Raw genomic sequence first — 27750 nt, 5'->3', positions numbered from 1 at the left:
ATTTGCCTTGGTGATGGATGGATTGACGCGACAAATTCAAGGTGAGGTGCCATGGTGTATGCTTTTTGCGGACGACATAGTCCTCATCGATGAGACTCGTAGCAGAGTTAACGCTAAGCTGAAAGATTGGAGACGCACCTTGGAGTCTAAGGGGTTTAAGCTGAGTAGGACCAAGACAGAGTACCTAGAGTGCAAGTTCAGTGAGACACCTCAAGAGGTTGGCGCGGAAGTTAGGCTCGGGGACCAAGCCATCCAAAAGAGAAGTAGTTTTAAGTACCTTGGTTCTATCATGCAAGACAGCGGAGAGATCGACGAGGATGTCACACTCCGTATTGGGGCAGGATGGATGAAATGGAGGCTCGCCTCCGGTGTGTTATATGACAAGAAGGTGCCACCACAACTTAAGGGCAAGTTCTACAAAGTGGTCGTTAGACCAGCTATGTTATATGGGGCGGAGTGTTGGCCAGTTAAGGTCTCCCACGTGCAAAAGATGAAGGTTGCCGAGATGAGAATGTTGAGATGGATGTGTGGGCATACCAAGAGTGACAAGATTAGAAATGAGGCTATTCGAGAAAAGGTAGGAGTGGCCTCGGTGGAAGACAAGATGCGGGAAACGCGACTGAGATGGTTTGGACATGTGAAGAGGAGAGTCCCAGATGCACCAGTGCGGAGATGTGAGAGGTTGGCCATGGATGGTTTCAGAAGAGGTAGGGGTAGGCCGAAGAAATATTGGGGAGAGGTGATCAGACAGGACATGGCGCATTTACGACTGACCGAGGATATGACCCTAGATAGGAGGGTGTGGAGGACACACATTAGGGTAGAAGGCTAGTACATAGTGGTTTTATTCTCCCTTATTCGTAGGCGTATTAACGCACTATGATTTCTTGTACTCTGAGGTATGTTATTTATGGTATTTATGTTATTATCCAATAATAATATCTACTATTTTTTTTTTGTGCTTTGATTATACTATTGTTTGGACCGTTTTCGTCATCTACTTATTTACTCTAATATTCTTGTCTGACCTTTTTCTATGCTTTTATTGAGCCGAGGGTCTTTCGGAAACAGCCGTCCTACATTGGTAGGAGTCAGGTCTGCGTACACTCTACCCTCTCCAGACCCCACGATGTGGGATTTCACTGAGTTGTTGTTGTTGTTGTTGTTTATGTTTACTTTTTAGATAATTTTAAAATGTTAACTAAAACATACATAAATTTACAGGAGTATTTGATATAAATACTTAGAATTTGATATTATTTTGTGTAAGAATATTAATTTTTTTTAGAAATAACAAGAAAAATGATCTTGATAGCTAATATTCATTTGTACACGTGGCCTATATTCACTACTTCATTAAAGAGTAATGAACAAAATAATAATGGAGGGATCCTTACCCGTGTTATATATAAGTTTATTGTTAGATTAATGCCATACCATACATTATAAATTCGTCAATTTGTTCAATACTTCCTAAACGTATATTAACTTATGAAAAGCTTATTCTACTCAATATCATGTATAGTGTTATTATTTGTTGTATGAAATGTATATAATTGAATAAAATTTGTGTAAGTTAGATTTCTAGAGATATACATGCAACTTTGTGGATAAAATGACCAAAATGGTCCTTAATGTATGGTAATGCTTTATTTTGATCCTTAATATATTTCACTTAATTGAAATGATCCTTAATATATGACAAATGTGTTCATTTTGATCCTTAGTATATTTCACTTGATTGAAATGATCCTTAATATATAACAAAAGATATTCATTTTGATCTTTTACCTAAACCTAACATATTTTATCCCCAAAAAAGTGTGAAATTTAGTTGTGGACCCCACGTGGCATACAAAATCCACCATTGTTGTCTTCTTAATTAGTTCCAAAGAAAAAATTCATGAAATCTAACATCATTGTCTCTTCTTTCTTTAACAAAATTTACTATTTTCTCTGTCTTAAAACATAAATGTTTATTAGGTCAGTGGAATAATATTTTAGGAATGAGAAAATGCTAAATTTTGATGGAGAAAATAGAGAAAATGGTATTAGATTTTATGAAGTTCTTTCTTTGGAGCTAACAAAGAAGACACCAATGGTGGATTTTGTTAGCCACGTAGGTTCCATAGTTAAATTGAACATTTTTTTTAATTAATCTGTTAGATTTAGGATAAAAGACCAAAATGAACACCTTTTGTTGTACATTAATGACCATTTCAATCAAGTGAAATATATTAAGGACCAAAATGAACACATTTGTTATACATTAAGGACTATTTCAATCAAGTGAAATATATTAAGGACCAAAATAAAGCATTACCCATACATTAAGGAGCATTTTGGTCATTTTCTCTAACTTTGTGTATAAAATATGATATAAATTATTTGTATATTGTGATTTCATAAAGTACATATAATTTTTTGATAAAATAACGATAATTTTTTGATAAAATAATGTAAATTGTGATAAATTATAGGAAAAACTACACAAAATAGATTAATTATGAAATTATTTACCCAAAGTTGGACCCAACCCAAATTATTTATCTTTAATAGACTCATGACTCAAACTATTTATCAATAAGGAAGAGACAGTGCTTCAGAGAAACTTTGATACGATCAGAGTATATTATATACTCTTATGATATCAAATGCACGAGATAGTTAAAAACAAAGGGTATGAAAGTAATGAGATATCCAATGGTAAATAGTTTTTTTTTTAAGATATAACAATAATTATCCCTAAATTATATATAAAATCTGTTTAAAAATTATATTAAAATTGGTAGGGACTTATGCAGCTGCGCTTTTTTCCCATTTCTACCACAAATTTTGTAGTAAAAAAAAAACTCGTCATGTTGGTATATAAGGAAAATTACGTATAAATCTATGGCTTATTGAACCACAAGTTTTAAACTGTGTATAATTAAACACCTTCATGTAGATAGATATAAGATTTTTCTTTTATTTCTATTACTTCTTATTCTAGGTTGTTTTATTTTGAGCTGGGTATATATCAAAAACAACCACTCTACCTCTAAGATATAGCTCAAATATGTTACTCTACCCTCCCCTAATCCACTTTATGAGATTACACTAGTCACTAGGTATGATGTTATGTTGTAGATAGAATAAGATTTTAAACATGAACCAATGTTGCCAAGAAAATACCTTCACACAAAATCAAAGAGTTTTTCACAATGTTAAAAGAGACATTTGTTCTGCACATTTTCTAGCTTTTATCATACTGCTTAGGCAAGAGGAGTGAAGTATAAATTAAATGTGTTTGGTACCAAGGAGAATATTTTCCATGGTAAATGTGGAAAATACTCTTGAAAATTAAGATGATTTCTTAATTTCTAGTGTTTGGCAAGTAAGCAAGAAAATGTTAATTCAAGAGCATATATGTAACCTAACAAAATATTATAAGGAGAGGGGGTGGGATGGTCAAGGGGCAGGGGTTGAGGTATTGAATGAATGGGTAAATACAATAAACATAGAATGTCACTTATTAAACTTATTTTTCTTGCTTTTTCATTAAGAAAGTCATTTTAGTGTAAAGAGATTTATCCTGTCTGCCTATATCTTGGTAGCCAAAGTTACCTCATACTTACCTGACACCGGGTGAAATGGATAGTCAATGTGCATACAAACCAACAAAAACCACATTTACAAAAAAAAAACAGCGCAGAAAGGCAACTGTGTCTGCAAATAAGAACTAGCTCTCACCAGCCACTTAAACCAAAATTAACCCTAATAGAAGAAAACTAGCATATATACTAAATGAATGAACTTAGCTAGCAAAAGAGGAAAGGAAAAAAGCTCATACCAATTTACTAAAAGCAATATACAGTATTTCAATCATGTGCAACATCACAGGCCAATACACAACATAACATTTCAACGGTTTAAGATAACATCAATTTCCACATTAGTAATTTGGAGACCATTTAGCTACACCTACTCTACCCTGTCATCTTCCTCAGACATTCCATCTCCTCCATGCCTGCAAACAAATATAGTACAAAGTTGAGGCACAACTATACACGTTAAAGATAGTATGATCAAATTTAGCATAAAGCATACTACATTTTTTACCACGGTACTTCAACAAAGAGAACGAGAACAATATAGAGTCAACCAACATGAATAAATAGATGAACATAAGTTCTTCAGAATAACACAACAGCTCATCAGCTGTCCTAGGTCATTACTACTCGCTGCATTCTTGAATAGTTTGCCCGTCTTATGTAACACAAACTTAAACTTGATAGAATAGAGTGGAAGCACTTCCTAAAGTGGGGTGATGTCAGTTATATCAAATCACAATCTATTATTGCCCTCAAAGTAATAGTAAGAAAAGGAAGGTGTTGAAAATGTCTCATGATATTGCAAAAATGAATCAGCTAGTTGTACTATCTCTAAAAGATTTCTTTTGCAGAAATTCAGTTCATCAATAGCTAACTTTTAGGATTTAAAATTATTTTTATTAGTGTCCTCTGTGTCTTGAATTTAGGAGTTAATTTCTTCTCTTTTTGTCATTTGAATTTGCAGATAAGTTAGTATCATAACTTTCCGTTTTTAGTTAGAAATTAAACTATAAATGTATGTCTTTGAGTTATGAATAAAAAAAAGGACAGTTTCAAATATATATAATAACTATACAACTATAACTATGTTTTATTTACATAAAAAACAACCAAAAATCATAGGAAATATACAGTGACTATACAATATAGCTTGTCAAAAGTCATAGAAAATATATACTGACTATACAATATAAATTACTTATCAATGAGCTATACACTAAATATACATTATGATACATTCTATACATGAAATATACACCGAGTATACATGAATATACACCGAATCACCATTTTTTTGGTAATCAAAATGACCGAATGGCCATCTACTCCTTAAAATAATTCCCTTTGAAAGCATTGCTTATTTTTTTTCTAATCCTTCCTGAGTGATTTCCCCAATTTTTGCTAAAAACCAACAATTGGTATCTAGAGTCATTTTCTTGAGGGACCTAAGATGGATTCCGAAAATAAGTTTTTCCAAATAGCTCCTTCCATCTTTGATGGTGAGAATTACCAACTCTAAGCAATAAGAATGGAAACTTATCTTGAGGCTTTAGATTTAGAGGTTGTGCAAAAGGATTATGACGTTCTTTCGTTACCCAATAAACCCACAATGGCCCAGATCAAAAGTCAAAAGGAAAAGAAAATCAAAAAATCAAAGGCGAAAGCAACTTTAGTTGCTAGTGTGTCTGCAACAATTTCCCAAGTTATGGCTCTCAAATCAGCCAAAAGAATTGAGATTATCTGAAAGAAGAATACAAAGGAGATGAAAGAATACGAGGCATGAAATTAATGAATTTAATAAGGGGATTCGAGTTGCAAAAGACAAAGGAATCTGAGACCGTCAAAGAGTACTCAGACCGGCTTCTTGCCCTTAATAACAAAAGTAAAATTGCTTGGCACTAAATTCAAAGATTCAAGAATTGTTGAAAAAGTTATTGTTACGGTGCCAAAAAGATACGAAGTATCCATAACTAGGAAAAAACACAAAAGATTTGTCCAAGATTACCTTGGTAGAATTGTTAAAGACATTACAGGCACAAAAGGAAAAAAACAAAAGAGAAAAGTAGACTTATGATGCAAGATGGAATGGTTGAAGAGCCTTGGAAGCCAACCACAAGACTCTAAGCAAGGACAACAATACAAGGAAAATTACCCACCTTGTCAGCACTATGGCAAAAAAATGCTATCCTCCATTTAAATGTTGGAAGAGGCCAGACGCACAATGCAAGACCTGCAACCAGCTTCATCATGAAATTGTGATTCGCAAAAGCAAATCTCAAAAATATGAAGCACATGCGCAAGTCATTGATGAAGAAGGACGACTTATTTGTGGCAACATATTTCTCAACCAAGAAATTTGATTTTTTGGATGATTGATAGTGGTTGTACAAACCACATGACATATGATAGAATCTTTAAGGAATTCGTGTCTATGGAAAATAAGAAAGCCAGAATCAGGAATGGTGACTATATTTCTACAAAGAAAAAGGGAGTGTTGCAATCAAAACAAGTTCACATACAAAAAAATCTTTAGACGCTTTACGTGTCTGATATTGATAAAAATCTCCTAAGTGTTGGTCATCTAATGGAAAATGATTTAAATTGTTATTTGTAGACAAGTATTGTTGAATGTTTGATGTCACTAAGCAGGAGATTTTACAAGTTGAAATCAGAAGTAAAAACTTCACATTTAATCCAATAGAAGAAGAACACAAGTCTTGAAAGACCAAAAATGAATTGACAAATTTTTCACGAGATCAATTCCAACAAAGACTACAATCTACAATTCATGATCCATGAAGGAGTGTTGAAAATATGCCTCGTGATATTGTAAAAATAAAACAGTTCCTGCACTATCTCTAAAAGATTTCTTTTTGCAGAAGATTAGACAGGACATGGCACAGTTACAGCTTACCGAGGACATGACCTTAGATAGGAGGGTGTGGAGGACCCACATTAGGGTAGAAGGCTAGTACTAGTCTCGTTATTCTTCCTTATTAGTAGGCGCATAAACGCACTATAATTTCTTTTGTGGAGGACTCAGATTAGGATAAAATGCTAGGTAACTTAATCTTACAACATAGTAGTTGTAGTTCTGCTCATTGTTTATTGTCATTTGATTTCTGCATTGTATTGTTGTTTATAGGTGTGGGGCCATTGTACTTTGATTATCTTATTTATTTATAGTAGTTAATGCCTCTTTCTTTCCGTACTATTCTATCATGACTTTCTCACTTTTGCTATTTCTTGTTTTCATCTTGTTTTCGATATGTTTGTCCTTATCTGACCTTTTATCTTGTTTTCTTCTCTTGAGCCGAGGGTCTTTCGGAAACAACCGCCCTACCTTTCAAGGTGAGGGTTAGGTCTGCGTACACTCTATCCTCCCCAGACCCCACATGGTGGGACTATACTAGGTTTGTTGTTGTTGTTGTTGTTGTTGTTGTTGTTGTTGTTGTTGTATTTCTTTTTGCAGAAATTTAGTATATTAGTAGCTAACTTTTTAAGATTTTAGATTATTTTATTAGAGTCTCTCTGTGGCTTGAATTTAGGAGTTAGTTTCCTCTTTCTTAGTTATTTGAATATGCAGATAAGTTAGTAGCATAATTTTTCTATTTTTTTAGTTAGAAATTAAAGCTATAAAAGAATGTCCCTAAGTTATTAATAAAATAATTCCCTTTGACAGCATTGCAATATTTTATTTCCAAGCCTTTCTCTATTATTTCCCCAATTTATTTGGTAAAACCAACAGAAGGTCTCTTCTTTATGTTAATAGAGTGATGAAAACGTTTCTGCCTTTTATCCAGTTTGATGGAGTTATGGCAGTCTTTAGATGTTATCAGAATTGAGCTTTCATATATAATCATCACAGCTAGAAGAATAGTAACAGCCTAAGGTTGCCCATTCTTAATTTGTAGGTTTCTATTAGTTGATTCCTCAAGGTGATGCCTATACTGACTTAGAAAGGGCCTATAGTTATACCTCAAAGTGGTATCACACTTGTCGCAACTCATTGACGTGATTAGATACCTACAATTTCAATCCTCCAGGTGATGAAAATCTGATAAGGGTTCCTGGATTTGGCAGTTCATTACACACACCACCAGTGAATGAGAATCAATCATCCGTCAACAGATCCTGAGGTTACGAAGGCTTAATATCTGCTGAATTTCGATTTTCCTTCTCAAATTTGACCTTCTTTGACCAAGGAAGAGCTCGTTACGGACAAACACATACATCAAAATAGTTAGCTCGCTCTTACCTCCTGAGTAAGTTAAGGAGCACAGTTATGCAATTAGATACTTTTCCTTTTTGAGCAAGAATAAGAAGTATAAACTTAACTCAGCCCTTAACAACCCAATAACCCAATGAATGTGATCTGATTGTGCACATGAAAAGCAACTACTTCAACATGTTGCCAACTGAAAAATAGAACACATAAGCTGAGCTTGTTCCTTTGTTTATAATGATGACACCTTTAATATAGTTGGATGTTTCTTCGACAAGTCATCCTTTTGCACACAACGGTCTTGCCTTCCATTCTGATACCCATATCCCCCAGTAAACATCCCAACTTTTGTCAAACACCATATCAAACATTGTCCAATTTGAAACATGAATATTGTCCCCCACAATTGTGTTTCAGGCAATTGATTGTGCCAAAAAGAAAAAGAAAAAGAAGCCTATTTGATTACCTTACCTCATAAAATAACTATTTATTTGACTACTTTTGTTTGTATGAGAACACCATGAAAACTTTTATTCTGTTCTTCTTTTAGTATGCATAACTTCTTAATATATCGTGAAAGATGTTATTCACTTATTCCTCCACGTTTTTGTTTATATTGGCAATGGAAGGTTTTGATAGCTTGATTAGAATAGCCACACAGAACAGATGGCTAAGGGGCTTTCAAATAGGAGACAGAAATAGGGGAGGAAAAGAGATCAGTCATCTTTTGTATGCAGATGATACCCTAATTTTTTGTGACCCTGAGATTGAGCAACTGAGATACATCAGGCTGATTTTAATCCTTTTTGAAGCTGTAGCAGGACCAAGGGTCAACTGGGCAAAAAGTAGCTTGATTCCAATCAAAGAAATTCATCAGATTCAGATATTAGCAAGTATACCTGGTTGTAGAGTAGAGGGACTGCCTAACACTTATTTGGGAATGCCACTAGGTAGTAGGCACAAAGCTTTGGAAATATGGGATGGGGTCATCGAAAAGACAGAAAAGAAGTTAGCAAGATGGAAAGCTCAATACCTCTCACTAGGAGGTAGAACCATACTAATAAACTCAGATTGGACTCACTTCCCACCTATGTAATGTCTCTATTTCCTATCCCCCCCCCCCCCCCAAGGTTTTGAAAAAATTAGATAAACTCAGAAGAAATATCCTCTGGAAAAAAGGCAAAGAAGGGCTATCATCTATTGAACTGGAATACAGTGATGCTAAGCAAAGGAAAGGGAGGCTTGGGAATCAGAAACTTGAGAGTGCAGACCCTAATATTTTGTGACCCTGAGATTGAGCAATTGAGATACATCAGGCTGATTTTAATCCTTTTTGAAGCTGTAGCAGGACTAGGGTCAACTGGGCAAAAAGTAGCTTGATTCCTATCAAAGAAACTCCTCAGATTCAGATATTAGTAAGTATACTTGGTTGTAGAGTAGAGGGACTGCCTAGCACTTATTTGGGAATGCCACTAGGTAGTAGGCACAAAGCTTTGGAAATATGGGATGGGATCATTGAAAAGACAGAAAAGAAGTTAGCAAGATGGAAAGCTCAATATCTCTCACTAGGAGGTAGAACCATACTGATAAACTCAAATTGGACTCACTCCCCACCTATGTAATGTCTCTATTTCCTATCCTCCCTAAGGTTGTAAAAAAATTAGATAAACTCAGAAGAAATATCCTCTGGAAAGAAGGCAACGAAGAAAGGGCTATCATCTAGTGAACTGGAATATAGTGATGCTAAGTAAAGGGAGGCTTGGGAATCAGAAACTTGAGAGTGCAGAATGAAAGTCTCCTAATGCAATGGCTTTGGAGGTATATTAGTGAGGAGAAGGCCCTTTGAGGGAAGTGAGTGGCAAAATATGGTGAACATACCCCTTGGGTTTCAGGGATAGTCTCAATGCCATATGGTGAGGGAGTACGGAGATCCATTAGAGCTATGTGGTACTCATTGGAAGAAGAACTACTCTGAAGGTGGGGAATGGCACCAAAGTAAAGTTTTGGCAAGATGTTTGGATAAATCAAAGCTCACTGAGAGGTCTCCCCAGATCTATTTTCTATATGCAACAATCCTAAAGACAAAATTACTGAATGTTGAACTGCACAAGGTTGGGATCTGTCCTTCAGAAGACTTCTGAATGACTGGGAAGTGTCTAGAGTACCCTTTTGGAAATGCTAGGTGGAGCTAACATCTCTACAAATGTTCCTGATAGAGTAATTTGGAATCACACCAAGGAGGGTCTTTTCACAATAAATAGTGTATATAGGAGAAGGGTACAGGAAATGGCAGGTGGCAGAAGGATTGAAACCCACTAAGGTGAAATGCTTCACATGGCTAGTTACCAGGAGAGCATGTCTTACACAAGAAGTGTTGCTTAAAAAAAAAAGAGGAAGGAATGACACTAGTTTCCAGGTGTTTTTTGTGTAACTTGACAAGAAAAACAAACAAACATCTGTTCTTACATTGTAATTACACTACCCAACCATGGGAGCTTTTCCTAAACATCTCTGACCAAAGCTGGACCATGCCAGAACATACCTCCGACCTCCTTATGATTAAAAGAGGAGGCAGCAAGACTCAAAAGAGATGGTCGAAATTGATTCCTTGATGTATTTGATGGGCTATCTGGAGAGAAAGGAATGGTAGATGTTTTGAAGATAGACTCAATTCCATCCACAAAGTCAAATGGAATTGTTGAGTATCTTTACTTATTTGGTGTAAACAATTATGTATAGAAGATGTAGATAAAATCATAAATATGATAGGAAGCTTGTAATTTTTGTTGGAACATGGCTGTAACCATTTTTGATGGTGGCCAGCATTCCCTAATGCTGAAGAATACTACTTACCAATTATCAAAAAAAAAACTTATTCCTCCACTGTAGAGTTTCCAGAAAACTTTGGCACATGAATTTCATTCTTTTGGACATCAAATGGTGTATGCCGAGAGACACCTTAAAACTTCTACTTGCATGAAAAAGGGAGGCACTGCTAAATCACTTCTCAGCACTGGTGTTTCGGGTTGTTTGAAAAGAAAGAGAAGAATTTCTTCAGATAAGAAAGATATTGTTCTCAAACACGATTGAATTGTTTTGCTTAGTTTTTGGTGCAACACAGCTATGGGAAATGTATAGAGCCTGAAGCCATGTTAGGTTTTCTCTGTTCATTACACTACTTGTAATGCACGTACTCTTTTGGATGTAGATACACAACATTTTGCTGGCTCACATCAATAAATTTTACTTTATCAAAAAGATAATATCGTGGTAGACTGCTGGAAACATAAAAAGGTACATACTCTATTGTTTAGTCAAAAAGGATTGATGATTTCTGCTATTCATAATGCATTTTTAACAATTTGTTTTAGATAAGTTATCCAAAAAAAATTAATGTATTTTAACAATTAAATAACTTCAAAATTAAAAACTTAATACACGTGTATAAATGATCGAGTCAATTAAAACTTTACAAAGTAACTTTCTCTACTTAAAAGGATCTTATAGTACACTTGATTAAACCTATTTTAGTCATCACACAAACTTCTCATGCTAACCATTACACTATATTTTCCCCACATTTTGTCAGACATCGGAGAGAGTCTCTTCTCCTTATTCATAGTTGAGTTTTTATCACATTCAACACTATAATAAATGTAGCACCTGCCATGGCACAATCTAAAACGTTGCTCTTATGCAGAAAATTCAATACATTTAAATAGAGAATTCTCTATCAGTAAGTAGCACAAAATCCATACACTTAATTGAAAGCATGGGTAAATATTTCTCAGCCAGCCCAAAAGTACTATCTGGTCTAGAAGGCTCCTTAATGATTGGGAGATTCCTAGAGTTTCTGATCTCTTTGGTAAACTTGAAGGTTTTCAGGCCTAAAGGAGGAGGATTCTCTCACTTGGACAGGTGGCACCAAGTCTGTTTACTCAGTCAAAACAGCTTACGATTCTTAATTGATTTGGAGCAGTTCAATGACCCATGGTCATGGAAAGAGATATGGAAAGCAAAAGCTCCTTTCAAAGTGATTTGCTTTACTTGGCTAGTTGTATGGAAAGCTTGTCTCACTCATGATAAACTTCAAAGAAGGGGTTTTACTCTCTGTTTTAGGTGTGCTTTCTATGCCATCAGGAAGCTGAAACCAATGGGCATCTTGTCTTGCATTGTTCAATTACCAACCAACTATGGCAACTTTTTGCAGCTTTAGCTCAAATTGTTTGGGTGATGCCCCAGAGTATGTTTGACCTAATATGTAGTTGGAACAATATACATGGAGAAACTTGTCACACAGAGTGGTGGAAGATTGTTCCAGCTTGCATATGGTGGACAATTTGGAAAGAGGGAATGCAAGATGTTTTGAAGGCAGGTGAAGTTCAATCCAGAAGATCAAGAGCTCCTGCATTTCTCTTCTTTATTTTTGGTGTAAAGAACAGTTAGTTGATGTAGAATCATTACTAGACTTTTTGGCCTCTTTGTAAGTTTTGTTCGAGGCTGTATCTGTACATATGATATACCAGGCCTTTTTTAGTGTGCTGACGAATATAACATGTTACCAATTTCAAAAAAAAAAAGCACTATCTGGTCTAGTTATGCTGCATAATGGCATCTATGGATATAATAGCTGCATAGTGGAAGAAATAAGGCTGTCATCTTTAACCTTACCGACTAGCCACAAGTGATGTATTTTATAACAGCCACAGCCAAAATCAAACAAATCATCCATGACCAACATTCACCAAACCATTAACTCCCCTACCCATCCAACAGAAGTTCATGAAAACCAAATTTAAAAAAGCAATCCAGTTTTCGAACACTTACCGCCAGGAAGTGGTAAGGTTCCGAGCTTTTCTGTCCAGCTGAAGGTTTTCTAAGGCAGATGAAGCACGACTTACATCTTCTGCAAGTTCATCATTGTCATATCTCCAGTTGTATTCATCCTTCCTGTATCCAGATACCGACGAACCTCCTCTTCTATCTAAAATTGCAACCATATGAACAACATTAAGCATTTATCCAGGAATTAATACAAATTAAAGCAAGTACACAACTTACCAGATGACTGGGCCGCAGGACCTGGCCTGTGGAATGAAGATAGTCTCAAGTCAAGATCTCAAATCCAAAAAGAAAAATAAATAAATAAATAAATAAATGCAAAAAAAAAAAAAAAGATGACATCATAGTGTCTTATGTGAAAACCTTCCCAATGGAGGTAAACCCCCGGCAACTGAAGATGAAGGAGGCCTCCTCATGCTCCTTGTTTCTAAATTGGGAAGAGAATCTGGTGTTGTCAATCTCCTCACAGCACCCCTTCCTTGAGATAAGTTCTGTGGCAAATATTTAAAAGCTTGCCATAATGCTAATTCCTACTGGATAGACTTGTATAATCACCATAGTCAATTCGAATGCAGGAAAACGTGAACTGCAAATGCTATAACTATCATTTCATGGAACTACTTAAACATTTTAAAGACTCTAACCACACCTGGAACAGGAGACTGTTAAACCATCAAAAAACGCAAATCACATGTACTAACATTGGTACACTTGTGTACACTTCAGAAATTTTTAAGCAACTGCAGAATAGGGATGCTCTTTACTAAGTCAATCCCATCCGAGCAAGGTTAATAGTTCAAACACAAACCATTGATTGCACGAAGCGGATATACCTCAAAGAACAAAGAAAAGAAAGAAGTGTTTGAAGTTTGTTGGATAAAATTAAGCTTAATGGTCTTTTTTTCTCTTTTGATAAAATAAGCTTAGTGATATTCATTGTCCTATTTGTCATAATCACTACTAAATCAAGAGAGCTGTTAACAATTAGGCCTTGATGCTTTCAACTTATTTACTTTCATCCTCCTCTGTGATTTGCTTCTTGGGACCTCCAGCAACGCGTTTTCCCCCCTAGGACCACATTTGGTCATAGTTCTGCATTTGAAAGCAATTTATCGATCTATAGAAGAATAAACATACGAGGAGAATTTGGATACCGCATGGCACGAGGGCCACAACTGCATTAGGATGTCAAGACAACCACTCTAATCAAACTGAACTATTTATATATTTAACATATTTCCTACATCTTCGTTATTGAATTCATCCTTCTCAACTTTTTATTCTTTTCAAGGATGATAAAATTGTATCCCCAACAAACAAGTATAGGATTATCAATGCTAATCTCCCCACTTTTCTTCTTTTAATTTAATTCCTGTAGTTCTAATAGAAACATAAACAATACCATAAGCAACTGACAGATGTATGTCTAGAAGTTATCTAATATAAGAAGTTTATCGAACCTCATACTTCAAGAACCCTTCGAGAACATCCAAAAGCAATGGACCACTATCCCCATTCCTGTTAAGATCGTATCCATTTTTGTTGCTAAATTCTTTTAGCTCTGATTTCCAAGAATCCTTTTGCTGCAAACAAGAAATCTCTTGTAAATTGAAGTAATAACTGACAATTATGCTCATTGGTTTAAATTCATTGAGGAAAGCTGTACAATATTACCAAATTACACTCTGGTAAATACACTTTAAGTGTGTGGTTTAATTGAGCCCAGTCAAAATATTCACATATCAATGCAGTTAGCAGCTTTCCTGCATTCAGCAAGGGAGAAAAACAAAAAAAGTTACAAGGAATCAATGTGGGAGAATATATGAAATATTAACTCTTAGAGCCCATTTGGATTGGCTTATAAGTTACTTATAAACTGTTTTCAGCTTTTTTGAGTGTTTGGCTAGTCAACTTAAAGTCATTTTGTGCTTAAAATAAGCCCCAATAAATAATTGAGTTTGTTTGGATGGACTTATTTTAAGCAGCTTATAAGTTGAAAACAGCTTATAAGTCAAAAAATAAGTTGGACTGCACCTACTTATTTTTTTAAAACTTATAAGCAGTTTTTAACTTATAAGTTACTTAAAATAAGTCTATCCAAACAGGCTCTTATATAACTACTAAAACACCTATCTTCATGCATTGATTAAAAAATACAGGGCCATGGTAAGAGGCATTTTACCATAAAAGTAATATTTGGTGTTCAATGTGTAAATATCAGTGTACTTTGTAAGAATCCTTGACCAACTATCGTGTTATTCAATTTAAGGTTATTATGCAAGGGAAACAGAAATAACATTTGCACAATCTACAACACTTCAATAATCAAAAGAAATAAAGAATAAGTATGACTGTAAGCATAAGGGGGGTAACTGAGAACCTGAAGGGGAATTATGGAGTTGCTTCGCGCGCTCATTGCAGCTACCCAATAGTGCAGGAGGCAAGCCTTCGTCTTTTTCAATGGTCCTATCCTCCTCTTCTATTGCCTCAAAAACGCTTGCTCTAAGCTCAGCCTAAGAAATGTAGCCATGCAAAATGTGTAAATATCTTGTGGATTAGCCAGAGTTCCAATCTATATCAACAAAGGAGAATCTGGAAGAAGGATCTGCATGTGACAGCAAAATCTTGTTTCGATAAACAAGATCATCAGGTTTCATTTACCAATCAATAATTTCTTAATCAAAAATCTACAAAAATTCCACTATTATTACAAATCCAACATAGAACAGCAAACATTTGTTTTAACTTTTTTCTAATAATCCAACAGAGTCTAACAATAAAATTTGAAGGCATCAACCAGGTTCTTACTTGGTTCCTTAGTGCAGTGTATGCTTCCTGTGATACTGTGACTAGAAGAGAATTGTGGCAAGAGTTGAGCAACATCAAGGAGTTATATGCAGTGGGCCGTGGGTATCTTGTGGTGACAATTGACTACAATGTCACAAGGTACCCAAACGAAAGAGCAGAAGGGCACAAAATAACAGGAGCCAGGTTCATGGAATGGATAAACAAGATGGAATTCATTGATCCCCCTCTTTAGGGGGGTTCTTTCACTTGGAGAAGAGGAGATGGTCACAACTCAGCTTCCCGAATTGATAGATTTTTGTATTCATCTCAATGTGATGAGTCCTTTACTCAAATCAAACAGAATTTGCTGCCCAGAATAGGTTCTGATCATAACCCCATCATGCTTGATTGTGGGGAATTGAATTCGAATAAGTCCTATTTCAAATTAGAACAATGGTGGCTGAGGGTGGATGGTTTTGCTGACAAGATCAAGGAATGGTGGATGTCTGGCACAGGTTCTTTTATCTTAGCTACTAAACTAAGGATGTTGAAACAAAAGTTGAAAGAATGGAGATGGACACATAGAAATGACTGGAAACATAGAAAGAAGGAAATCCTCCACCAAGTAGCAAAGCTGGAGAAGACTCAGGAGCTGAGATTACTCTCAGAGGATGAACTACTCCAAAAAGGTGCATCTAGGTATGGAATTTGAGGAGGTTGCTAAACAAGAGGAAATAGCGTGGAGACAAAGATCTAGAATACAATGGCTTAAAAAAGGAGATAAAAACACTAAATTTTTCCATAGGATTGCGACATCTCACAAAAGGTTCAATTCTATTGACACTTTGGTGGTGGAAGGAAACTCTGCCTCAGATCCAGAAGAGATTAAAGGAGAAATCATCAACTTTTATCAGAAGTTGTACACAGAGACCGAACATTGGAGACCTGAGTTCAAGTTGCAAGGCTTGGAAACTATTAGTGAGGAAGAAAGAGATTGGTTGCATACTCACTTTGAGGAGGCTGAAGTTTTTAAGTGCATCAAGGCATGTGCTAGTGTCAAGGCACCTGGCCCCGATGGCTTCCCCATGTGCTTTTTTCAGAGTTTCTGGGAGGTGCTTAAGTTTGATTTTATGAATGCAGTAAACCAATTTCATGAGTGACATGAGTTTGAGAGGAGCCTCAATGCCACCTATGTGTCCCTTATCCCAAAGAAGCCAGGGGCAACTGAACTTAGAGATTTTAGACCAATAAGTCTTATTGATGGAGTTTATAAAATATTTGCCAAGCTGCTAGCAGAAAGAGTGAAAAAAGTAATCAGTACGCTAGTCAACAAACATCAAATGGCTTTCATACAGGGCGGACAGATACTTGATGCAGCTCTAATAGCTAGTGAATGTGTGGATTCAAGGCTTAAAGGTGATACCCTAGGAATCATGTGTAAGCTTGATATTGAGAAGGCTTATGATCATGTGAACTGGGATTTCCTTATTAACATTTTGAGACAAATGGGGTTTGGAGAGAAATGGCTAAAGTGGATAGGATTTTGCATTAAAACTGTCAGATTCTCTATATTGATTAATGGATAACCTGTTGGTTTTTTTCCCTCAGAAAGAGGGTTGAGTCAGGGTGATCCTCTTTCTCCTTTCCTCTTTATTCTAGCTATGGAAGGACTTAATGCATGGTAAAGGTGGCCACTCAGAAGAAATGGTTAAAAGGGTTCAAAGTGGGCAACCAAGCTGGGGAAGATCTACAAATTTGTCAATTACTGTATGCAGATGATACTGTGATCTTTTGTGAACCCAAGGTTGAGCAGGTATGTTTCATTAGAATAATATTAGTAGTCCTTGAGGCAGTGTCAGGGCCCTCTGTAAATTGGAGAAAAAGCAGCATGTTTAAAGTTAAGGAAGTAGCTAATATCTCGTGTTTAGCTAATATTTTGATTTGTAAGATAGAAAATCTTCCAACTACATATTTAGGGATGCCACTGGGTAACAACCACAAAGAATTAGAGATATGGGATGGAATTGTGGAGAAGACTGAGAAAAAGTTAGCCACCTGGAAGACACAATACCTAACTCTGAGAGGAAGAATAACACTGATCAATTCTGTCCTAGATGCTCTACCTACCTATGTTATGTCTCTATTCACCTTACTTGATAAAGTGGAAGACTGATTAGATAAACTAAGGAGAGATTTTCTTTGGCTGGGCAACAAGGAAGGGAAAGGCATTCACTTGGTCAAATGGCAAACTGCTCAACTAAGTAAGAAATCAGGGGGACTTGGCATTAAGAACCTAAGTCTGCAAAATAGGTGCTTACTGTCAAAATGGCTATGGAGGTTTGGTAAAGAGGGGCAGGCTCTGTGGAAGGATGTTATCATTAGCAAGTATGGACAAACTGATCCATGGACCTCCAACATTGTGACCAGTACCTATGGGGCCTCAGTTTGGAGGTCTATCAGAAATTTGTGGCCAAAACTAGCTGAGAACATATGCTACAAGGTGGGTGAGGGGACTAAGATCCTTTTTTTTGGAAAGACAAGTGGATGGGACAGAACTCCCTCATGCAGGACTTTGCAAATTTGTACTCTTTTTGTGACAACCCTTAAGCATCTACTGCTGAGATGTGGTCTCCGCAGGAGTGGAATATAACCTTTAGGAGGCTCTTGAATGACTGGGAGGTGGATAGAGTTTCCAGCCTACTGCAAAAGTTGGAAGATTTCCCGGGACTCAACACTAATCCTGATGCAATCAGATAGAAACATGATAGGGATGGGGAATTTTCTGTTGGAAGAATGTACAAAAGAGACCTGGCAACACATCCGGGGGGACATTTTTGGACCTTGGAAACAAGTCTGGAAGTCCAGCATTCCAACCAAGATAAAGTGCTTCACATGGTCAGTATGCAGACGAGCATGCCTGACTCAGGAGAGACTGAAAAAGAGAGGATTTCAGATTGTTTCTAGGTGCTTCTTCTGCACTGAAAAGGAGGAAACAAACAATCATTTGTTCCTTTATTGTAGATTGACTGCCTAAATATGGTATATGTTTCAAAGCCTTATCCAAGATCCTTGGGTGACACCTGAGCATACTGCAGACCTACTAAGCTGCAGGATGAGAAGAGGGGGAAGTTAAACACAGAAAAAATGGTGGAATCTAGTTCCATCTTGCATATGGTGGTCAATTTGGAGGGAAAAAAACAATAGATGTTTTAAGAATATTACTAACCCAATGCAGAAAGTAAAAGAAAACTGCATTAATACTCTGTATTTTTGGTGTAAAGAAGAGGGTATAGATGAAGTAGATCAGTTAGTAGATTTCCTAGGCTCTTTGTAATTTTGACTAATTGCGTTGCAATTTTTGTTTGGTTGCCAGCATACCCTCATTGCTGATGAATACAACTTTACCTTTCTCAAAAAAAAAAAATATGCACTTCCTCTGACAAGGTAGTAACAAGCAGCTCTCATGAGTGAAAAACAAGTCACACTTTTTTATGGGCCAAGTTAATCAGACATACATTGACACCACCGGCTTCAGTTTAAACCTCTTTAATATTTCTATAATCTGCTCATATGACTGTTTGGAAATTATACTTCAGATCAAGTAAACTCTAATTAGCCATATCGCAATGTACTTTGTCCATGACCAATTAATGAGTCACAAATTAGATTGTTAACCTCTTTTGATTATTACTTTTGTATGATTCATCTACCAGTCAAACTATAGAAGTTACTTTATCGTTTATTTGTAGTTGAATTATATTAGAAGAGAAAACAGCTTACAAGTACCTATATGGCTTTCTAATTAATAGAGAAACACATTTATACATTCATTTCTCTCGGTTTCTGGAAGCCTACACAGCAGTGTTGTTAAAAGCGCTTGCTTTAAGCGCGAAGCGAAGCGACAGACTATCGCTCTCTGATGCTGGACTCTTGTGAGACTGTTGCAACTGCCCAAGGTTAGTTCTTCTTCTCTTTCTGTTTCTCTACTGCACAAGGTAACTAGGCTTTTTTTTTTCAATTTGCTGTTTGTAATGCTACTTAAGTAGCGTTACTCTGTTTTTTTTCTTCTGATTTAAGATTAAATTTCACAAAGAACTTGTTGATGAGCCCTCCGATGATGAAGAGGATGCGGACCAAGTAGAACCCATGTTGATGGCACTTCAAGAGTTTGAGGATCTTGCTGAAGAATATGATTTTGCTCCCTTTGTCATTTGGTTATGCATTTTCTTTATATGTTATGACTTCTGAGGATTATTGATTATCTATATTTGCTTAATATGTTAATTCTATGGAGTTCTTAGTTATTTATCTATGAATATTTAATTTTTATTTTATTTTCGTACTAAATAGCGCTTTATTTGAAAAAAGTGTGTGCTTCGCTTCACGCTTTCCTCTTCGTAGAAGCAAGCCCTCATTGCTTTTTCCACTTCTCGCTTCCCAAAACACGGGTATACAACTTCTTCTTGGTGCTTCACACGATCTTATCTTATGGTTTTTGCTGATAGAATCCTAGATGGGATTCCCAAATTTTATCATTCATTGGTATTTCCTTTTGCTGCTCTGACTCTATATCTTGATATTTTTGCAATTCACCACCACAAGTTTCTCATTTCATGGCCCAAAATATTTCAAAAAATTAACCCCCTAAGTCAACTAGTAGGTCACAATTTAATCCTCCTTATTCTGCATATGAAAATGTTTTCTCTAAGGAATCATTTAGTTTAGATACAAGTTATGCAGGGAATAATAACTTAGGGATTGTTATGTAGGGATTAGTAATTCAAAGATTGTAATGTGAGGATTATTTATTGTTGGATGTTTAGTTTGGTTCTATTAAAAATTAGTGAATATATATATATATATATATATATATATATATATATATATATAACCGTGGCGTCCGGGAGCTTGCACAAATTATGAGGGCAAAATATTACAAATTCATATATAGTATATAATTTAAAATATTTGTTTACTTTTTAGCACAAAAGGAAAAAGTTTGTTGACTATTATGAGGCCAAGCTTTATCAATTTTAATGTTTCAATTCAAGTATTATTTAATACACATATTCTTATTCCAATATAAATCACAAATTTCCACATTAACTTATGTAGGTACTATGTAAGAACAAAAGAAAAAAGCATACTAAACATTATATTAACTATGCTGGATTTTATACCAAGACATTTCTACTATATGCTGATTTTTATACATTAAAAAAGGGCAGCCCGGTGCACTTAAGCTCCCGCTATGCGCAGGGTCCGGGGATTTTATACATTGATTAACTCTATTGAAAGACCAACTAAACGGCAACTGAAGGTGGAACCCTTCAAAGTCATTAACTCATACTTTTTCAAGCAAAGGTCAATTTAATTGAGCCCAATAAGTATTATTCTTTTGTGCCAACTGTGGGCTTTAGATCCCTCAGTGACTCATTGTCTCCTTGTCTCCTGACTATCCCCAAATAGTTCATAATTCTTAAACCTTAACTATGTTAATTGTGAGGCTAATGATGTGAAAGTGGGTAGATGTTTGGCGCGTGCATGAGGCCAGGACAACTGCAGAAGTTTGGAATAAGTTGGAATGCAGTCAGAGCGGCCAAAGGACGAAGACCAAGCCAACTACAGAAGTTTGGTGTGAGGTTAGTGTGTAGTTGGAGATGCCACGCAAGTGTTGTCAAAGGCTCGCTTAAGCCCTGAAGCAAGGCTCAAAACGTGTTGAGCGCTTCGCCTCGCTTAATGTGCGATTAGTGTCGTCATTAAGGTTTTAAGACATACTTTTCTTTGCCGATGAACTTCTTTTGAAGAGGCGACACTAAACATTTGATATTTCACATTATTGTAATTTATTTTTCAATTTCTTTGTTCATATATTTGTCATTCATGCTTATAATTATTAATCTAGGACTAGACATATAAATTTGTATTTTTTCTCCCTTTGCGCCTTTTTTCATTAAAGCCCACGCTTTATTTGCGTTTTGCGCTTAAAGCCTTAGTGAACCTTAGAGCTATTTGCGTTTTTTGCTTTTGATAACACTAGGCCACCCTAGCTGCAAAACAATTAAGAAGTTCCCAAAACGTAGATTTTGATTCTCACACAAGCGATGGGACCTAGGGCACAACTTCAAGAGTATTTTCTTGTCAATTCTACTTCATCCAACCAGCAATATAAGATTTTTATAAACTATTTGTGTTAGATGACACTCCATAAGATGAATTTTAACATCAAAATCGTTTGGTTTTGTTAGTCAAGAAAACCCATCAAGAACCTAAAAGGCTAGAGCTTTCAGCTATGGAAGGGCTTAGCAAGATGCTAGAAAAAGCCCGACAATTGAACTGGATTCAAGGGTTCAGTGTTGGTTCAATCACTTGTAATCAAGTCATAATCGCGCACCTATCGTATGTTGATGATACTTTGATTTTTTGTGAGGCAGATAGATCTCAAACTCTATACCTAAATCTCACTCTCCTCCTTTTTGAAGCCCTATCTGGTTGGCATATCAACAAGTTGAAGAGCATTGTCTACCCAGTGAACACTGGTTCGCAATATTGATGTTGGTTGGAATCGTAGGGTGCAACATTGGGACACTGACTTGTTCTTATTTGGTTCTTCCTTTGGGAGCCAAATCCATAAGTTGTGATATTTGGAATGGACTATGGAGTAGTGGAGAAATTTGACAAAAGACTTGCTTCATGGAAGCTGCAATATTTATCAAGTGGGGGTAGACTCACTCTCACTAACAATGTGCTCGACAGCATACCCACCTATTTCATGTCATTATTCCCTATTCCCCAAAGTGTGCTCGATATACTGGACAGAATTAGGAGAGACTTCATGTGGGAAGGTAATAGAAGCTCACACAAATTTCATCTCGTTGAATTGGACAGGGTTATAACGCATAAATTCAAAGGAGGACTAGGGATCACAGACCTATCCTTCATAACAAAGCTTTGCTCATGAAGTGGCTCTGGAGATGTGGAACAGGGAAACACAGTTTATGGAAGGATGAAATCAAGGCTAAACATGAAGATAAACATTATTGGAGCATAAAACCAACCAATGCTCCTCATGGAGTTGGGATTTGGAATACATCAGCAGGCTGGGGACTGAATTCCTTCCGAATGTTCAATTCAAGCTAGGTAATGCAGCACACATCAAGTTTTGGAAGGACAATTGGCTGAATAACACACCTCTGATGGTAGACTTCCCTAACCTTTCAACATCGCCCTAGACAAGAATTCATCTATTGCTCAAAACAGAACTAATAATTATTGGGATGTGCACCTAAGAAGAGCCGTTAAAGACTGGGAGAAGGGAAGTTTGGTGGAGTTGCTAGCAAAAATCGAGTCTTTTAACAGTAATGAAGATGCCCTTGACAGTATGAATTAGGGTAACAAGGGCACTTCCACTGTTAAAGAATGCTATATGCTACTATGCTCTCAGAACCAAGTCATTGACACTTAGCCTTGGAAGTTGATTTGGAGGACCAAACTCCCTGTTAAGGTTATAAGTTTCAACTGGTCTCTGGTTTGCTCTCTGGAATGCATGCCTCACTCTGGAAAACCTCAATAGGAGAGGATTTCAGCTGGTCAAAAGGTATTACTTCTGTAGGTGGACCATGAATCTGTCAATCACCGATTTCTGCATTGTCCTATAGCCAGAGACCTTTGGACCATGTTTTTCAGTTTCTTTGGTTTAAACTGTTGCCTCTGGGATTGAGAGACGTACAACTGTGCTGGAGCTTGCGGAATGTTGATACAGCCATCAAGAGAATCTGGCTTATGATTCCTTCAGCTATTTTGTGGTGTCTATGGAATGAGAGAAATAGAAGATGTTTTGACAGCATATCAACTCTAGTTCCTCTCTCAAAGCCATTTGTTTAATTAATCTTTTCAGCTGGACAAGATGTCCACAGTTAATTTTTGATGTCCACAGTAAATAGCACTGGATAGTTTTTAGATTTTGTTAGTTCTCTAGTTCTCTAGCTGGCACACAGAGATATTGCATTTAGGCAAGCAATGCTCTCTCATACGTACGTCTTTTGAAAAGTGTCTCCCTCTAAATTAACATATAATTGATGCTTTCTAATGAATCCCTTTACTTCATCAAAAAAAAAAAAGATTTGAACCTCTTAAGATAAACCCACCTACTCTACTTTAATTTTTATGTATATTTATGGAGATTAAGGATGCTTATGGTATTGTTAGGCGGTTGGGAAGTTAAATTTAATGGAACTTAATTTCCACCATTAATGGAGATCGTTGGGTGGATGTGGAAGATGATTAAATATATTTTGAAAAAGATAAGATGATGGAATAATTTAATGGACGTCCGATATTGTGATTTCGGATGATGTTATTGATGATTTCAACCCGTTAAATTGTGTAATAGGGATGGTGAACTTAGTTCTCACAAAAAGAGGTTAACTAGGTTAGCTTGAGCTAATTGTTACTTGATAATTAGATTATATAAAATGTTGTGAGCTTGTAACAATTGAGTTGAACTCAATTATTTGTAGATTGAGAATTTAAATGGCTTGAAAGATGGGAGAAGCCAAATTTGATCTTCGAAGCTCAATTGAGTTTAGGCGAAACCTCCAGTGTGTTTTTGGCTAAAAACATGCCTACTATGTGTTTGGTGAGAGGTTTCAAAGGTTTTGTGGATTAAAACTGGTGAGGACGAGCTAGTATCCAATTCACCATGTTGAAAAGTTTGATCTAAAAAAATTAGTTTTGCCTAATTATGAATTTTTGGATGGAAACTAAGCAATGTTTACCATCTTGTTTATTGTTTGATTTAAATGTCATTCCTAGTCATCAACATATCTTGATTCATGCTATGCTTCAATACCGTGCTTGTGATTGTGATATACATGTTGGAGTGAGAATGACACTCTTAAGTAGATCAAGTCTATTTGAAATAGCCACAGTCAACTTGGTTAGCACGGTACGAGGGCAACATCCCCTAGTAGATCAAGTCTACTTGAAATAACCACAGTTACCTCAGTTTTTTGGAGTGAGGGTGACACTACCATGTAGAGCAAGTCTACTTGAAATAGCTACAATTGTACACAACTTTCTGGAGTGAGGGAGACCCTGCCAAGTAGAACAAGTCTACTTGCAACAAGCCACAATTATGATCGACTTCAATGTCGTTAAGTGCTTGACTGTGTTACAGATTATACAGTTTTCAGTTATCAATATCTCTTAGCTTTCAGTTAACAATTTTCGGTTTGAAATGTATCTATGCTATTTGTGCATTTCATATTGTATTTATCTTGTCCCACCACTTAGTAGGTCGTTTATGAGATTTAGTGTGTATTATGATGGTGTACTAAGCGCTCACGAGCCTCTTTACCTCAAAAATGGGTAACTCAGAGCCTGGTAACTCCAATTAAATGCTGCATTGTCCTCAACATCTTTTGCTTTTCTTTCGGTGGGAGTTTTACCCTTCATTTCAATTATTCTGTTGTATGCCCCGAGAACATATGTAGTTCATCTTCTTACTCTAGATGGATAATAACTAGTTTTAGACCTAGCGAGTTTCACCTATGGTTGAGGGATTTTCATTTTTTTGATATAGTATGACTTGGGGATTTTTGATAGCTGCTTTATTCTATTCAGTTGAGACGTATGTTTATCTATTTCAGTATTGGGCAGTTATTTGACTATATTTGCTAGCGGCTAAACTCCTCAGTGGCCCCCTAAAGTTGGCACCAACTTTCACTTAGACACCTCAACTAGGTTTTGTTCATTTTAGACACCCCATGTCATATCCCGTTTGTCATTTTGACACATTTTTGCAAATCAGCTAAAATTACAAAATATGTGTAATCCACTCGCGGGTGGCGTGGCATGCTGACTAATAAAAGGAGGACACGTCAGTTTGGTTCACAAAAAAAAAATATAAGAAGAAGAAAGAAAAACTATTTAAACTTATTTTTTTAAAATATTTCAGTAATAAAAAAAATCATTTTCTAGAAAATTCATCTCAACCAACAAGAACTCCTCCTTATCAGAAAAAATGGATTTTCACCGGATAAAATTATGAGATTAGATCTGATTTTTCTCCAATGACTTTTTATATTTATTTTTAGAGTTAATAATCTTAATTTTAGATAAAATGTGTTTTGGTGGAAGAGAGGAAGGAAGAGATAAAGAGAGTGACAACAATGGTGGATCTCCATCTTTTCCGGCGAGTTGTAGATTTGATTTGGAGTAGTACTTATCAATAGTAATTTTTCGGTGAAGTTTATTCATGTTCTATTCTTTTACATTCTTAAAGGAATTTTTAAAATCAGTGTAGTGATTTTTTTTATTTTGTTCAAAATCAGAGCATTGCTATGCTTTTACAAGATTTTTCCAAATTAATGTGGTGATCATTTGATGAATGGTGGTGGAAGGTGGAAGGAGAAAGGAAAAAAAATATTTTTTCACAAAAAAAATGCTTTTCACTCCCTCAAAATGAGTGCAATACAAGCACTCTGCCAACTCAGTAAAAAACATCAAAATGACATAGCGGAGCATGACATGAGGTGTCTAAAATAAACAAAGCCTAGTTAAGGTGTCTAAGTGAAAGTTGATGTCACCTTTAGGGGCCACCGATGGGTTTAGTCTTTGCCATATAAAGTTATTCAATTTCTATCCAATGGTTTGCTCAATCGGGGTAGTTAGTCGGGTGTTGATTATAGGTCCCTAGTTTTGGATCGTGAAAAAAATAAGCTAAAAGGTAGAATGAACATCAAAAGACATGCACTTTCTAGGTAAGTAATGCATAAATATCGGAATTTCATGTTTGTTTGATGAGAATGAAACAAATAAAGATAAAAGGCATACATGTTTCAGCCCGCAAGTCTAATATTTAGCTCCTTTGAGATAAGTAAAACTGCTGAAGCACAGAAGCAATCATGTAAAACACAAGATATTCATTTCTATATATTGATCTCTAATCACTTAAACTATGATTTGCATTACCCAGAGCATTCTAGTTCTTACTCTCCTACCATCTTATCATTTGTTTTTATTGTCTTCTTGGCTTTGGTTATTATATTATTTATTATTTCTATTGTTCTCTTCTCCATTGTTTTCAGCATGGATTCTTCACTATTGTATTTGCTTTACATAATAATTTTTTATATGCTTTACTTAAGTCGAGGGTATATAGAAAACAACCTCTCTACCTTCTCAAGATAGGGGTAAGGTTGGTTGCATACGCACCACCCTGAACAGACCCTACTTGTGGGATTACACTAGTTATGTTGTTGTAAAAGAAGCTCAGAGTCAGCCAAGGCAAATTCCCCAAAAAAAAATTAATTTAGGTACAATCTGAGCATTAGAAGTGCTAAAGGAGTATCCATGAAACATAGGCCTTGAAACCCGTCCGCTAACCATTGTAGCATATGGAGTTCTCAATGTCTATGCTTGGAGTTCAATCTCTCCCGTGCAGATGAAAATGACAAAGAAACAAGAGTTTCTCCCGTGCAGATGAAAATGACAAAGAAACAGGAGCTCCGAAAGATTCTATATTTCAGTTTCTAACCAAGAAACTAAGGAAATTAGCTATTCATGACATCAAATTTCACTACAAGAAAATATAAACCAAAAATTATCTTATTACAGCTTTATCGGTTATTCCAAGCCATACCCAGAAAAGAAAAACGAATAAACTTGCAAGCAGCTATACATTGCCACTTGATCTAATCGGTGAACATTTGACGTCAACCAGGGAAAAATTGAGAAGAGAATTCATAAAAGAAGGAAAATGCATAAGAGAAGAGAGGAGAAGGGGGTTGATTCATACTCGGATCTTGGCGAGGACGCCTTTCTTCTCTAGGGTTCGAGTGACGAGGGTTTTGAGGTCCATCATTTCTCTTGTATAATCATCCATTTCTTTATCCCCGGGGTTTTTTCTGCTTCTGCTGCTATCTGCCGAAGCTAGAAATGGCTGGGTTTTTTCAGGTGTAGCGGATGGGCTCTCTTCTTCGTTCCTCTTTGCCTATGTGATATTTTTTGTATCCTTACGTTTTTCGAAATCTTAAAGTTTAAGATGTGATGGGGGTGGGACCTTAGGAAAGTGAAGGTAACAACGGTTGTTATAGTATTGCAATTTGACACTTAAATTATTGGAGAATTCAATTTATCCCTCAAGATTTTTATTTTGGAATATTGACTGGTATGATCAATAAAGAGAGATAATCATGAGACAAGTTTTTGGAAAAACATCTTAATTATATAAATATTTCTATCATATTTATTAATTCAATATATAATTTGAAATAATTACATATTATCACACTAATTAAT

At 36.0% G+C, this 27750-nt stretch overlaps 1 protein-coding gene across 2 annotated transcripts; it reads right to left on the bottom strand.

Moving 5' to 3' along the window:
* Window positions 1-3813: 3813 nt before the first annotated feature.
* On the bottom strand, window positions 3814-27511 carry LOC129903712 (protein TONNEAU 1a-like). 2 transcript variants are annotated; one of them, XM_055979260.1, is made up of 9 exons: window positions 27248-27511; window positions 15041-15173; window positions 14335-14423; window positions 14121-14243; window positions 13024-13151; window positions 12880-12905; window positions 12646-12802; window positions 5750-5823; window positions 3814-4009 (listed from the first exon to the last, which is right to left on the bottom strand). In XM_055979260.1, the coding sequence occupies exons 1-8, from the start codon at window positions 27332-27334 to the stop codon at window positions 5787-5789; spliced, it is 780 nt and encodes a 259-aa protein (XP_055835235.1). In that variant the 5' UTR covers window positions 27335-27511; the 3' UTR covers window positions 3814-4009; window positions 5750-5786. The 2 variants fall into 2 exon arrangements, with proteins under 2 accessions (XP_055835235.1, XP_055835233.1); XM_055979258.1 differs by lacking the exon at window positions 5750-5823.
* Between the last annotated feature and the right edge of the window lie 239 nt (window positions 27512-27750).

This window comes from Solanum dulcamara, chromosome 1 (assembly GCF_947179165.1).
Source record: "Solanum dulcamara chromosome 1, daSolDulc1.2, whole genome shotgun sequence".
Classification (NCBI taxonomy): domain Eukaryota; kingdom Viridiplantae; phylum Streptophyta; class Magnoliopsida; order Solanales; family Solanaceae; genus Solanum; species Solanum dulcamara.
The sequence above is the reverse complement of the archived record's forward strand: the minus strand, read 5'-3'. Positions and strand labels throughout refer to the sequence as shown.